General features: G+C 37.6%; 1 protein-coding gene across 1 annotated transcript in view; it reads right to left on the bottom strand.

Moving 5' to 3' along the window:
* GRM8 (glutamate metabotropic receptor 8) overlaps positions 1–15,579 on the bottom strand; it is a 755,014-nt gene that overhangs the window by 125,842 nt on the left and 613,593 nt on the right. Inside the window, exon 7 of the mRNA XM_049641781.1 lies at positions 10,845–10,981. Within this exon, the coding sequence (XP_049497738.1) occupies positions 10,845–10,981 (137 nt within the window). The remainder of the gene's footprint in view (positions 1–10,844; positions 10,982–15,579) is intronic.

Genomic DNA, 15,579 nt, shown 5'->3' on the forward strand with positions numbered 1-15,579 from the left:
TTCTTTCTTTCTTTCTTTCTTTCTTTCTTTCTTTCTTTCTTTCTTTCGTTAAGCTTTATGCCCAGCATAGAGCCCAACATGGGGCTTGAAATCAGGACCCTGAGGTCAAGACCTGAGCTGAGATCAAGAGTCAGTTGCTTGAGCAAGTAAGCCACCCAGGTGCTCCTACAGTACTTTTTTCACCTAAAAAACAGTAAGTAAATAAACAGGAAAATACATATAACATTACATTCACACTCTGAAGTATTCAATTAGAAAGTAATAGATCTGGAAGAAATTTTAGTGAAAAGCTATATTTAATTCATAATTTTATAAACATGGAAACTGAGGCCCCAAACATTAAGTCATAAAGCACAAATTTGTCTCAGGATTAGTAAGAGTCCAGGTTAAAAACCAGTCTCCTAAACTCTGATGATACATCCTGCATCGTCACAGGGCATAGCAGGGTCTGTTCTTCAAGTCCATTTGTGCCTCGGACAACATGAAATCACACCCCTATAGAATATTTTATAGCTACCATTTATAAAAATCAACTGGTTCTTTGATTAACTAATATTAAGGATAGGGTAATTCGTTGCACAAATTTAAAAAACTTAATTCACAGATACCAAAGCTCAAAGTATATTTGTAGTAGGAGATTTCCATTGTAATCTGTCCCTTTGGGTTCCCTCTAAACATTTTCACAAGAGTTTAGATCAGTAGTCTTGAAGATCATAAAATAGCTTAATCCAGAAGTCATGTCTGATATTTGGAATCTAAAAACATGGCATGAATGCAGAGAAATGCATATACCAATTGACCTGATAGCTACAAAGCAGTCAAATGAGAACTAATACAGCAAAGCCTACCAGAGTGTTAAAACAACTTGAGAAATAGAGAGCAGGGGCAACTTTGAAATTCTTGGAAACTCTAAGAGTTTCATTTTAGTGCCACAGACAGCAACACAACACAACAGACAGGGATGGAAAGCAGAAGCAGGAGAAGAAAGCATACAGGTCTGTTTTCACACACTACTATGTTAACAGGAGCTAGACCTATGTGGCATTGTTTTTAAATGAGAACTTCTTCTTCTTAGGTATGTTTACTGCAATTGTGGTAGGTTTACCACGTCTAAGACATCACTATCCCAGGTATAAGGATAAGGTGTAATGTTCCCTTTCTTATTTTCAAGAAATATTCTATATTAAAGGGTTAACTATAAGTCTAAAACTGTCATATAAAAATGAATTTCATTCAGTTCCGAGATAAGATATCACTCTTCCTTGTTTCTCTCTACATAAAATAACAAATATTCACAGCAGATTTATTCATAATTATTTTGCAGGTATCCTTCAAAGGGTGAATGGTTAAACAAACTTGGTATATCCATACCATGGAATAATACTGAACAACAAAAAGGGACACACAACTTGGATAAATTTTGAGGGAATTATGTTGAATGAAAAAAGCTGAAACTCAAAGGATTACATACAGGATAATTCCATTTATTTGCAATGACAAATTTGTAGAAATAGAGAACATTTGAGTTGTTGCCAGGTACTGGGGGGAGGTGTATGGGAGGGAAATGGATCTGGCAATAAAAGGGCAACATGGGGATCCTTGTGGTGATGAAAATGTCCTGTATCTTGACTATAGTGGTAGAAGCAAGGACCAAGACAGGTAACAAAATTGCACAGAACTACCCCCTCACACACTAGATGAGTAAAAATAAAACTGAGGAGATTTGAACAAAATTGCTGGACCATATAAATGTCCATGTCCTGGTTGTAATATTACACTATAGTCTTCAAGATGTTATTGTTGGGGAGAAATAGGCAAAGGGGACATGAGATCTTTCCTTATTATTTGTTACAACTGCATGTGAATCTGCAATCATCTTAAAATAAGTTTAAGAATGATTTTAGGGGCACCTGGGTGGCTCCGTTGGTTAAATGCCTGACTTCAGCTCACGTCATGATCTCACGGTTCGTGGGTTCAAGCCCCACATTGGGCTCTGTTCTGACAGCTCAGAGCCTGGAGCCTGCTTTGGATTCAGTGTCTCCCTCTCTCTCTGCCCCGCCCCCCCCCCCATGCTCTGTCTCTGTCTCAAATATAAATAAAACATTTAAAATTTTTTTTTAAAAATTTAAAAAATGATTTTAGAACAAACAAAAGCAATCAAAGAATAGTAAAATTTGGTACTTTTATGTGTCTTTATTGTATCCCTCTGTCATTTATTTATGGATTGATGTCTCAACCTCCGAGTTGATATAGAACTGTACATTTCTAGAACTTCATTTGGTGATAATGATCAATAACCTCAGTAAAATGGTATAGGGACTTTGGGGAAGATCCATGTTCTGTCTCTATTTTCCTTCCTCAAATAGTGGAAATTTTGAGGAAATATGCCATGCTAAACTTTTGATTCAGTCAACAGACACACTAACTTTATTCTTTTTAGTTTCATGCCCTTACCAGCTACTGACCTCTATCTATACCTGGGGGCAACATATTTTATTCATATATAATATTTTTCAGTTCTTACTTGTAATTCTCTTGCACGTTGTAGATTTTAAATAACACTGATGTGTCCATCGAGCCTTTTAAAAGTACCCTAGCATACAGGGTTCACATATATTTTAGCAAATTTACCATAAGAGAATGACTTTTTTTTTTACCAGTTATTCCTCTATTCTATATTATCATTTTATGTTTATAACCTTATTTTAACCTTTCCTATTCTACTCATCATGTTAAAATTGTACTTACTTTATTCCTCTCAAGGCTAGAATAGGGATTAAAATGCCATTTATTATAATTTTTATTACTTTATTATCCCCATAAAAGTCTAGAATCACCATCCTCCTTTGCCCATCTTTAGTGTTGGTATAAAGAAGCATTTTGTACTTTATGTTATGTCCTTCTTTGACTTGCATCATATTTTTTCGATTTTCCTTTTCTAATTTGATCTCTATCATTTTGTGTAGTTTTCATTTCCTTTTCTGTGTCATTGTCACAATTATTTATAAAAATAGCTATTTAAGCGCTTATGACTTCTTCTATTTTTCATCAATAATGATAGACCTTTTAATGCTCTACTTATATTTCCCTGATAAACTACTAGATTCCCTGGATACTATTAGGTTACTCCAGGAATCTGCCTCCAACAAGATTGAGAAAACTGATTCCAGCATCTCAAATCTTAATCTGATTAAACCATATTTTATATGGCATATATTTGTGTATTCTTTAAAAATCACAGCAATGGCACATTGGAGACACTTTATTTGGGAAACCATATTTTTATATGGCATAATTTTGTTCTTAAAATATCAGCATAACTATTTATTACTCTACTGAGCAGCCTAGGTGAATCTATTGGTTGTAATTACTGACGAGGAAATCAAACTTGAATACTAACTAAAATTTATTAACTCTCTTTATTCTTCCTTCATAATTTCCTGGTTTGTTTGTCTATTCTACTATGTAATGTATCTTATTACATCCTTTTAAATGTCTTATGGAACAAGGCTCAAACCATGTACGTGGACAGATAAGGCAGAGATAATCTGTCAGACAGGCAGCAATGGATATTGTCCCTTCAAGGTAAGTATTGAAGCCACTAAGCAACACTGAGGTCCTACAGGCTATAGGAAGTTCTGCAAATGGCACGGCAGGAATAAAAGCCAGTGGTAATAGTAACAGTAAGTCCTTCAGAATTTTATGTGGGCCCCCTATTCACACTCCTCTTGCTCTTGTGCGTGACTTTGGATTTTCCCTTCTTTATGGAGCTCGATTAGATGTACCCTGAACTAGATTCTCCATTCTGGCTTTTGTATCTGATTTCACTCCTGATTACTATTACGGCTCTGAACTCTACCCTTACCCCATGTGCTCTAGGTTATACGTTATCTCCAGATTAGTACTTTATGGTTAGCTCACCTTTATGGTCTTGTAGAAATAACACTACTTTTATTTTTGAGTTCCTTAATTTATTTCATGAATATTGAGTGAGACCCACATTGTGGTAATTTTTAAACATTCAAAGACAAGTACAACATGCTCTTTGCCCTAAATTATCAGTGCTTCTCTGAGGACAAATGGTAGGGGCCTTCTGAAGTCAGGTTTCTCTCATCAGGCCATCCAAGTACTAGGGTCTTCCCAACTTGTCTCCATGGGGATATCGCAAACCAGTTGGATCAAAACAGTTCCCAGGGGCGCCTGGGTGGCGCAGTCGGTTAAGCGTCCGACTTCAGCCAGGTCACGATCTCGCGGTCCGTGAGTTCGAGCCCCGCGTCAGGCTCTGGGCTGATGGCTCGGAGCCTGGAGCCTGTTTCCGATTCTGTGTCTCCCTCTCTCTCTGCTCCTCCCCCGTTCATGCTCTGTCTCTCTCTGTCCCAACAATAAATAAAAAACGTTGAAAAAAAAAAAAAAAAAAAAAACAAAAACAAAAAAAAACAGTTCCCAATTTCCCAGTCTCCAGACCAAGACAGAAGGTTTCTCAGTGAACACTAATCCTACTTTACCAGTAAGAATGTGTGCTCAAGATAGACAAGAATAAAGGAAAATGGATGGATGCATTGTGGACTCATGAACGAGACATTTCCTTGGATTCTGCTCCTACTTAGTGCTACCAGTTTAGGGGTGACCCTACGAACTGAATCTTACATACCTCTATATCATTACAGCACCTAGCGCAGCAGTGGCACATTGGAGGCACTTTATTCTGGTATGGATGGATGAATGAATGGATGGAGATGGACGGATGCTTTTTCCATGGACTGTACACTCTCGCAACCATTTCTGGCCACCAAAGTAACTGAAGATCACTTTGAATCTCATGTATCAAGAAACTTTATCCTCCTCATAGTTGGAAGTAATCATTATACCTTCTGAATTCATAGTTTGTTCTTTAATCTGTTCCTAGTTATGCTTTTATTGTAGTTACTCAAGCATATAGTTGCCTTTAATGAATTGCGAATCTTTTAATATCTGGAAGTTTATTTTATTGAACCTTGTACTCCTCAACAGCTTAGCGTCCTGCCTGGCAGGGAGCAGCCACTGAATAAATAAACTGTGTACAAGTCTACTTCCTAATCAATAATCTCGGATCATTGTCCCATATTCAGTCAGTATTTAGAAAATATCAGCATATTATTCATGACATTTAACAAATACTTACTGAGCACCTACCCTGGGCTAGCAAGAACATAGTTAAAATTTAATTATCTTGGCATTTGCTCAACATGTCAAAAACATGAATTTACCAAATGCTTGTTTTCTCATAAACAGAGATATAACTACTGACCCCAAAATGACTTTTTTTAAAAAAGAATATATTTGAATCTAATAAACAAAAATATAGTTTTGACCACTAGTCATCTTGTTGTACAGAATGGGAGCAGAATAGTTTTTCCGAATGGAGTATAAATACAGGAACTACAGTGGCATTTAAAGTTCTGTCAGAATGTAGTGAAAGGTCTCAGAGAATTGACTCTACATTCATGGTTTGTGGGAAAGGGAGAGCTGGCCTCACAGGGTGAGCTATCTTTCATAAGCACTGACAGTGATATGAAAGAGCATTTCTAAATGTAGGCAACTTTGCAAATGGAGAAATCGAGGCAAAGAGAAAATGCATGGCTTCTCAGAGCCCAAGCAAATAAAGGGTCAAGTCTCCCCTCAAACACTGTTCCAACTCCATTCAATCCATCTTTACTTCAAGACTATTTCAATATCCTTCACTATAGAAAAGCTGTTCCTCTATTTAATGAATCTAACGGTTTTGGTTAAAAACTTGTAATGTTTATCCAAAACAGCATACCTACAAGGCAAATGAGGACACTGAGGAATTCTTTCTATCTGTATTCCAAGAAAGTGGAGGAAACTCCAGTACAGCATGTAACTGACTAACCATCTACAGGCAAATAGATATACATATAATTAAATATTATATTAAAATATATTTAAATTAAAATATTATATTATAAATGATATATAGTACATGTCCATAGGAAAGACAGATTTAATTGGGCTAAACACCAAAAATTTTGCTCAAGTTTCTGGTTGTCCCCAAAGCATGCAGCCCATTTTTTTTAATACTAAAGTAAACATTTTGGATTTATTGTACAGGCACAGAAAAGTTATCATGGTGTATGTACTTATTTTTAAGTTAATCCCTACTCAAAACATCAAAACAAAGTCAAAAGAGACTTTGCATGTATGGAATTTTAGATTGAAACTATAGGTCCTCAGTAGTAGACTAGTTATTGTGGCAAAACAAAACAAATTATGATTACCATATTCACTTAACATTGACTTTGTGGCAAGCAGTGTTCTACGATCTTTGTGTATGTGATTAATCCTTTGATTATCTCAACAACTCTGTGAAGTAGTTATGATTGTTTCCATGCAGATGAAGAAACTGAGACTAAAAGAGCTAAAATAACATGTGCAGGGCTCTAAGACTCATGAATGGAAGGTTGGAATTCAAACCTTTTTCTGACTTTGAAGTCTCGTTCTTCACCACTATATTCTAATGCATTCAATCTTCATAATGCCTATTTATTATCCCCACTTAACAGATGAGATAACTGAGGTTCAGGATTCAGTGCCTTGTGAAGAATTACTTTCTTCTATGGAGTGACCCACTCAAAATTAAATCAGTGTCAATGAAGCCATTCTTCAAATCACCCACCCCAATTGACACTGTGCCACTAACAATTGTGGTTGAGACACTCTTACAGAGTTGCTATCCTTTACTACTATTATTTATCTCCAAATTATTTAACTGAATAAAAACAGAAGAAAACAGAACAATAAAACAAGCAAAACCATCTGCCTCATTCCCACCATAATCCAAAAATAAACAATAAAAAAATAAATAAAAACCAGTAAGCTCTGGTTGGAAGTATAAAAAAGTGAGCCCTGAGTTAGAGTTATTTTAGGTACATCCATTAACCTCCATATACCTTCTCCCCATGGACTTACAGCAGCATATGGCTGTTCTCCCCGCAGTTCAGGCTCTGCTGTTTACTCGGAACCTCGAGGTTACAATATGTTTTGTAATCACTAATAAGGACCACCTGCCTCTTGAGACATTCAGTCTAACAAAATGGAGAGACCTAATTGTTCAAATTCGTTCTCAGACAACACGCCCTTCACGCACGGACTGAGGCAACTGAATAGAAAGCCTAAATCAAACTAAACAATTGTACTAGCTGATTGTAGTTGCTACATTAAGAACATATGTTAGTTCCATCATAAAGAAAAAGAAGCAATAATATTTGGAACAATAAAGACAATGCTTTTGAGGAAATAAAACACCTCATAATTTTCCAGGAAAAAGAAAAAAAAATAACCTACTTGTTTAAAAAATTCTTTCACTCCACTAAGGTACATTCAGGGCAAATCTGTCACATTCATACATGCTTCATCGTACACAGGCTGTGTACAAAATCATCCCGTGGTTGAATTCAGCCAGAAAAACTGGCTCTTTGGAGCAGAATTCCATCCAATAACTGACTGATAAATGCTTACCGCTCAGAGTGTAAAATCTACTGTAAATCTGGTTTAACAGATTAAGGAGAGATGGGAGGACACAGGGGAGAGTATCCTCCCCTGGCCCTCAACACAACCGTCATCGGCAGCCAGGCCGGGTTAGGAAAGTCTCTCTGGGCTGCTGCTTGGAGACACTGCACACACCTTCATCCATACACCTGCCTCACTACGCTGGCATTGTTGGTTTGAGTGCTGGTCTATCCTTCCAGGCTATGAGCACCCTGAGAACTACATATTCACTCTAGTCCCAAAACTTAGCCCAGTGTATGTGCACAGAATGAATTTATCAAGTCCATTCAAAAAACAATTGCTTAGCTGACATTACCTGGCCATATGCTACCATATAGAAAGTTTGTATTTATCTCACTTAAAGGTTACTTTTTAAGTGTAGATAGATTTTCTAAAGTATTAAGGCCAATAATAAAGATAAGAAGAAACACTGGGCTATGGAGACAAATGGTCAGCATTTTGATGAAGAGATTCTCTCATAACTTTCTAAAGCAAATTCAAGTGCCTCTGTAATGAGCAGTGTTTTACTCACATCGATTACCATATCTCCCACTGGCCATGCAGAATCATGAGACAGTGGATTAAGCATAGGTAATGTTTATGGATTGCATGTGTGCCAAGTCCTGGACTAAATGCTTCATTATATTATTCCATTAAATTCTTATTACAGCCATACAAAACAGGGGCTACTAATGTGTTCATTTTACAGATGATAAAACTGAAGCAAAGCATTTGTTTGATGCCTTGACTAATGTCCAAGCAGGACTTTAATAAACTGGTCACTTTCCAAGCACCCCCTACTCGGCCTTCAAACAGGTCACTGATCCAAGGGGAAACAATTTGTCCTGCTATACTCCAGAAGTCAACCCTGACTTACAACCTCTCCCCACAGTCTAATTTACTTACTTTTCTTCTCAGAGATACATTCTCTCTGTTTCAGTAAAGCTGGTACTCCTATCTAGTTATAAATGGTCATAATCATGCATAAGAAATAACTCTTACAAATTGTTTTGATATATTTTATGAAGTTACACAATAATAAACATAAAACTCTCATGCACTGTTAAATGTACATTAAAGAACAGCTTGAGATTCAATATGAAGTTTTATAACAAATATATCATGCACATATATAGAGAGATGTGTGTGTATATATACTTTTTGTGTAAATGTTTTAGGTATCTTAGTATAGTGGACATATTTTTCAACCATTGAATTTTGCTATGTACAACCTTAGTCATAAGAATGTAATAGGCAGTTTAGCATTAATAAATACCAGATAAAAAGTAGCTAACCTATTTTAACCCATATCAAATTTTCTTTGTCATGTTTAATTATTTTGTTTCACATAGGTTTACTTTCAAAAGACCTTTTGACAAAAATCTATTGATTTTCAGATTGGCATTAATGACTTGTAGACTTATAAAAACTATGCTTCAATATATGTTAATTTGGGTTACGGAACAGTAGATAAGGTTTCTTCAGGCTGCTGCATGTAGTTAACTGCAGATATGTGGTCTTACAAAGCACAACAATAGTTAGAAATATAAGCTGTCTTTGTGCATTATTGATAGCTGAACCATGATAATTATCAGGAAGTCATTTCAGAGACAGTAGATCATAAATATCCTAGTTTTATTATTTCTCATCATCTGCTTCCTTTTTGAAAACTTTGGTGACTGATGCTGCATAAGCATGCCACTTAAGGAGCTCTCTTTGGAGATACAGAAGTAAAAAGCTGTATTAAAAATTACCAACTCGATGTCTTTTGAGTGGGTTCAAACACAAGAAAACACATGTGAACATGTTACACACATATAGACAAGAATGATCTCCACCCTCGTGTACATCATAAGCTTTTACCTTCTAGCTAGGATAAGGGATAGCTAGGAAATGAACTTAATTGTTCATTTAGGAAATAAACTCAATTCTCACAGTGTTATGATGGCTTTGAGGATCAAGAAGAGATACTTTCATTATGGGAAAGAATGAAATACATATTAGAACAATAAGACAGTACATGAATATGTTTCTAGTTTATTTGAGGCATTTACAAATCCCCTGACTGTCTACAGAGGAAACGCTAAGTCCCTGTAAATAGTCCTATATTACAGTTGTCAAAGACATGCTGAATGAATGAATGCCAATCCTTAGCTGAGACTATAGGGCACGTTTCTTATTTCTCTATACTGGAAGAAGCCAATGCACTGCTATCACATCATGCCTGTTAAAATGTGAAATAATTCTTTACCTAGTGGTAAACAGATGCTATTCCAATCACCCCAACACCCTCCCCATGCAGCCACTAACAGTCCTGCTCCCTTTCTGGGCCCCCCTTATCTCTCAGGTTCAGGATTGGCTTCCTGCTCCAGAGCCCCTTATATTTGGCGGGTGCTGGCACCACATAGCTCTCTCCAATGTCCCCGCAGACCTTCCCCTAGGAAAGCCCCTCTGAAGGGCTGCCACCAGCCAGGCAAAACTGATGAAGCTCCTGCACCCCACAGCCATCCTGCACGCTGCCCCCACCAGATCCCCACCAGACCCAGCAGGAGGAGACAGAGCCCCCGGTGTTGGTGACACCAGGGCAGGCAAATGCCCAGCCACCTTCGGCACCACCCCCAGGCCCTGGGACCCTGCTTAAGCTGAGTTCTTCAAGTTTTCCTCACATGGCCACTTCTAGGAAATGCCAAATCTGTGGGCATTGGGCCTTGATAGCACGCCAGGTAGGTAGGGACAGCAGGCAGCCCAAAAGGCTGTTAAAGGATCTGACCATCACCTGTAGGTACATTAACTTTCTCTGATGTTGTTATTCAAAGAGGTAATGTAAATATAGGTCATGATTCACTTCCATCAATCAGACATGATCATAAGGTCTCAATATCTGATGTGGCAAAGGTAAAATACACTTATTTTTAAGCCTAAACTTATTCATGGCACACTGTCGTTCCTCCCCACCACAACACACACACACACACACACACACACACACACACACACACACACACAGAGTGTACCAACACGTAAACAAGTGAGTCTTTCAAAAAAGGACAAAATTTCCCTAATACAGTCACTTAAAAGGAAATGAGATCTTTCATTAAATCCCTATAGATACTAGATTTCTCTACAGATGTTTAAGATTTTCCATAACATTTCCAAGTTGAAAGAAGGATAAAATCACACATTTTCTGAAAACTTAATTATAAGAATCAATTCTAACAAAATTTGTATTATAAACTTAAAAATAAAGCCTGCCTATCTGAGAATTATATCCATTAATGCAAATTTATATTGATACTTACTTTTAGATGAAGCTGATTGGTCCAGTGCCCAATGATTTTGTATTCTGCACTTTTGTTGGTTATTTGATACTGGAAGATATCATAACGTCCAGGAGCATCTCCATTTTCATTAAAAGTGACAGGTGTCCCAGCACTACCTATAAATGTTTAGAAAACAATGTTAATAAAGTTTTAGTAAGATAGCTCACTGAGCTTATTTTTCTCTAAGAAAGAATGGTAGATAAAAATATATTGTGTGTAGTAAGAGATACGAAGATTGTAATCCACACAAGGTCATTCTTGATAGCATAATATCTTCTACGCAAAAAGAAGCCCAGACGTACATACAGGGAGAAGACATGCTTTATTATGCACATTAGAAAGTAAATGGTGAGTATCCAAGTTAGGCAATGTACATAACAGTTAAATAAATAGAAGTTGATAGGCTGAATATTCCATCCTCGCTACAGAGAATGACAGTCAATAGAGAAGAGTGTAAATGTCCTGAAGCATAACACCTACTATATAACATGAACTACAAACAGCAACTCAAACTCTGGCAGGAAAACGTCCTAGCCAAATTCCCTGGAGTTTTGCTTCAGTCTGGCCTGAACTCCACTCGGAAGCAGTTCCCCATTCAATTTCTCTTCTAAGCTTCTGCTTCTGCTACCTCTGCCCAAGAGTATATCAGTGTGGGCCATCGTTGGGAACCTCTCAATGGGCAAGACAGTGATGGCTGGCAAGTCCTGGATTGTAAAAGTTCCCCCAATTCACTGGGGCAGGGTAGCAGGACTTAAGAGATCAAGTATATTCTAAACTCTCGTTTCTCTAAGAAGCTTTCAACTTTTCTCTTAATAGCTTCTGCTCACTTTTCCTTTTCCACTTATTAAGTGTTACATAATCACAGTTTTTTTTTTTTTTAACGTTTATTTATTTTTGAGACAGAGAGAGACAGAGCATGAACGGGGGAGGGGCAGAGAGAGAGGGAAACACAGAATCAGAAGCAGGCTCCAGGCTCCGAGCCATCAGCCCAGAGCCCGCGGACCGCGAGATCGTGACCTGAGCCGAAGTCGGACGCTTAACCGACTGAGCCACCCAGGAGCCCCATAATCACAGGTTTTAAGAGGAGAAAGGTGGGGCGCCTGGGCAGGTGAGTCAGTTAAGCAACCGACTCTTGGTTTCGGCTCCAGTCATGATCTCATGGTTCGTGAGATTGAGCCACACCTGGGTCTCTGCCCTGGCAGCACAGAGCCTGCTTGGAATTCTCTCTCTCCTCCTCTTTCTCCCCCTCCCCCGCTCATGCTCTCTCTAGCTCTCTCTCTCTCTCTCTCTCTCAAAATAAATAAATAAGTATTTAAAAAAAACAGTAGAAAGGGATTGCTACTGCCATGTCTTATTCTGCGTAGCCTCACAATCTGAATAGAACTTCCTGTTCTGTAACAGCTTTTAGCTTCGTCCATTTCCCTGCTTTATCTTGTTGGATTACTCGTTGCTATCTCAACAAATTCACCTAACACGGATCCCTTTTCTTCGTGCCTGTCTTCTCTCCTTGATTTGCTTGTCATAGCATATTGGATTTAATTTCTCTGCTGTGCTAGAAAGTGTCTCCTTCTCGCTATCTCTTTTCCTATTCTCTCCCAAAATATACACTACGAATAATTACATATATCAACTCTCTACGCTCCCATTTTATAATGAGTTCTTTACCTGCAGAATTTTTAACAAATGCCAGTAATCACAAAATTCTAAAACATTTAACTTATCAAACAACATCGGTGACTTAAGACAATAAGTTGCAAATAAATACAACCACAGTCACACAGCAGCCATTAGGGTACTTTCCAAGTATTTAATGGAGAGATGTCCAATTTCCTGTTCTCTGGAATGTTTATAAAATTGGACACAGCATTAAATCTCTGATAGGATCACAGATACCTAGCATCTGGAAAACTGCTAAGGCCACAAGAGATGGTATAGCATGGAGGAGAGAGCACTAGTCTGAGAGTCAAGAGCTACATGACCATGCACTCTGAGTTGCATATAATTCCTGGTACGTCAGCTGTTTCTACATCTCTTTTCTCCAACCTGAGAAAATCTATCAGAAAGCAAATAAATGAGAGCTGCATTATCACAAAAATAATAATTGACTAACTGAAATACTTCAAATACCATTAACAACAACCCACACTGAACTTGACATTGTATTAAGAGGTAATATACTAAAATGGCTAGGAGTGCTGGGTTTGGAGCCAGATCACTGAGTTCAAACCTCAGCTCTGTCACTTATTAATTACATGTATGATCTCAGGTAAGTTACTTAATTTCCCTGTATTTCATGTGTCTCATTTTTAAAATGGCTAATAGTACTTCCTATCTCAGAGGACTATATGCCGATTAAGTGAGTTAAAATATGTAAAATATTTAGTACACAGTATTATATAAGTATTAATTATTATCTCCTTTATGGTTTTATGGCAATGCTGTGTATGAGATCCAGTGCCCATATGAAAACATAGGAACTTCTCAGTGATCATAAATGGCTTTCCTCAAGTCACCCTCACTAATCTTCATTCTCCTTTTTCTTTTTTTAAAAATTCTTAAGTTCATTTATTTATTTTGAGAGAGAGAGAGAGAGTCAGAGAGAAGGAGCGATAGAATCCCAAGCAGTCTCTGCACCACCAGCGCAGAGCCTGACGTGGGGCTGAACTCACAAACCACAAGATCATGACCTGAGCCGAGGTCAAGAGTTGGACGCTTAACTGACTGTGCTACCTGGGTGCCCCACTAGTTCTCCTCTTTCAGCAGAATGCCACCTATACCTAAAACCCAGTTCTCTAAATTCACCATGCTCCTTCTTTGCACCATCCTGTCTTTGTACACGTTATTATTCATAAATTCACTTCCTCCTTCCTCCTATACCTTCTCTATATAATTCCTTTCAAGATGTGGCTCAAAGGTCACACCTAAAGAAGCTTGATCTTCTAAACCTGGAGCAAAAGCCCAAGTGCCTCTTTGCATGCTATCCTGCTCTAACATATCACTCGCTACACTCCACACACTTTTACTATTCACCCTTATACCCACTCAAAACATTTATTCGACATATATTTACTGAGAGCCTATTATGTGCACAACACTGGGTAGACCCTCTGCCTTCCTTACAAAGGAGGTCTCCTTAACAAAGGCAGAGTGTATCTCTAATCTTTGTAGGCTCTGAACCAAATACAGTGCTTCATACTGAGTGAGCAATCAATAAATTAGAGTAAAGCATAAATCAGACCCTCACTAATGATCCCAAGTAAATCCATACTTACTCTCTACCTAACATTATGAAATGCATGTATGTCACTTCTCATCTTTTATAGTCACTAAGGAAGGGGCCAAATGAGTCCCTTTCACATTGTTATCAGTCTGATGTTAGAAACCACTCTTGCAACTTGTTCTACTAATCTGATTTCTGATCTGGGGCTAGGCTTGCAGTTGAATTACTTCAACCCTTTCACAGAAAGAATGAGTCCATTACACATTGGCTCGTCTCAAATGATTACCCTGGTTCTGTGGTTTATGTAACCAACAACACCTTTGATAGCTACAAGGGGCCATGCTGTTTACTAATTTCTATAAGAAGAAATTTAAAATATCCTTTGTATGAATCCGACCACCCCTGAAACAGCTGGCATTTTGTCCAGAAGAAAATTTTAAATGACAAATACATTGATCTCAATACATCGATCACTTTATTATGATTTACCAACAACACAGGTAAGAAATATATTTAGATATACATGTATTTAGATATATATCTCCCAGACTTCATCCCCTAGACTTAGTTATTTCAGAAAATATTAAGTGTATTAATTTTTTAAAAAACTTTTTAAGTGATGTGCACTAGCAGAGAAATTGAAACAAACAATGTGGAGCTGTGAGGTAACTTTTACTTGTCAGGTACCACTCTCAGAGTCTATATATCTCCTGGAATATTTTCTGCTCAATAAGAAATGCATTGGAAAAAACTATCTATTTTTATTACTAGGCATATCAAGCACTTCGATATGTTTTTGTAGGAAAAAAAATGATACATCCAATGAAGATTTTATTTGCAAATGTTGGCTCTGTTGAACATTGTTCTGGGGAAGACTATAAGCTTGGGATTCGGGGACTGAGTTTGATTTCTGGCTCTGCCAATTACCTGCGTGATCTGGGCAAGTTACCCTCACTAAATCTGTTTTCTCAACCATCAAGGGAGCATAATAACCTCCACCTCCCTGTGTTATTATGAGGGTTACATGAGATGATGTATGTAAAGCACTTAATGCGTGGCTGGCACACGATAGGTGTGCAATAAATGGAAGCCATCATCATCATTATCCGTTCCTTTGCCTACACTTATGCTTCCTTGATCTACATTAGCTTATTTCCACAATGCCAAATGCAATGCAAGAATAATTCATTCGTCTTTATAGGCAAATATTATAAATATATTTATAAGCGTAAGCCACTCAGCTTATTGTCATGTTTATTACTTTCCTTCCTCCCTCTTGCTACAAAACTTTATCCATTTTCCTTCTCATAACAACCTACACTACTGGGTAAGCACGAAAAAAATGAGAAAGTGAAAAATAAAATCAGTTGATTTAGTGAGCTTTGGCTCCCTTAAAAGAATGCATATGTGAGACTTAAGTCATTGACCAAAATGCCATAGGAAATAGCAATTTTCAACAGAATCTCAATTATTCATGCTCACCTTTTCTTTATC

The sequence above is a fragment of the Panthera uncia genome, chromosome A2, assembly GCF_023721935.1.
Source record: "Panthera uncia isolate 11264 chromosome A2, Puncia_PCG_1.0, whole genome shotgun sequence".
Classification (NCBI taxonomy): domain Eukaryota; kingdom Metazoa; phylum Chordata; class Mammalia; order Carnivora; family Felidae; genus Panthera; species Panthera uncia.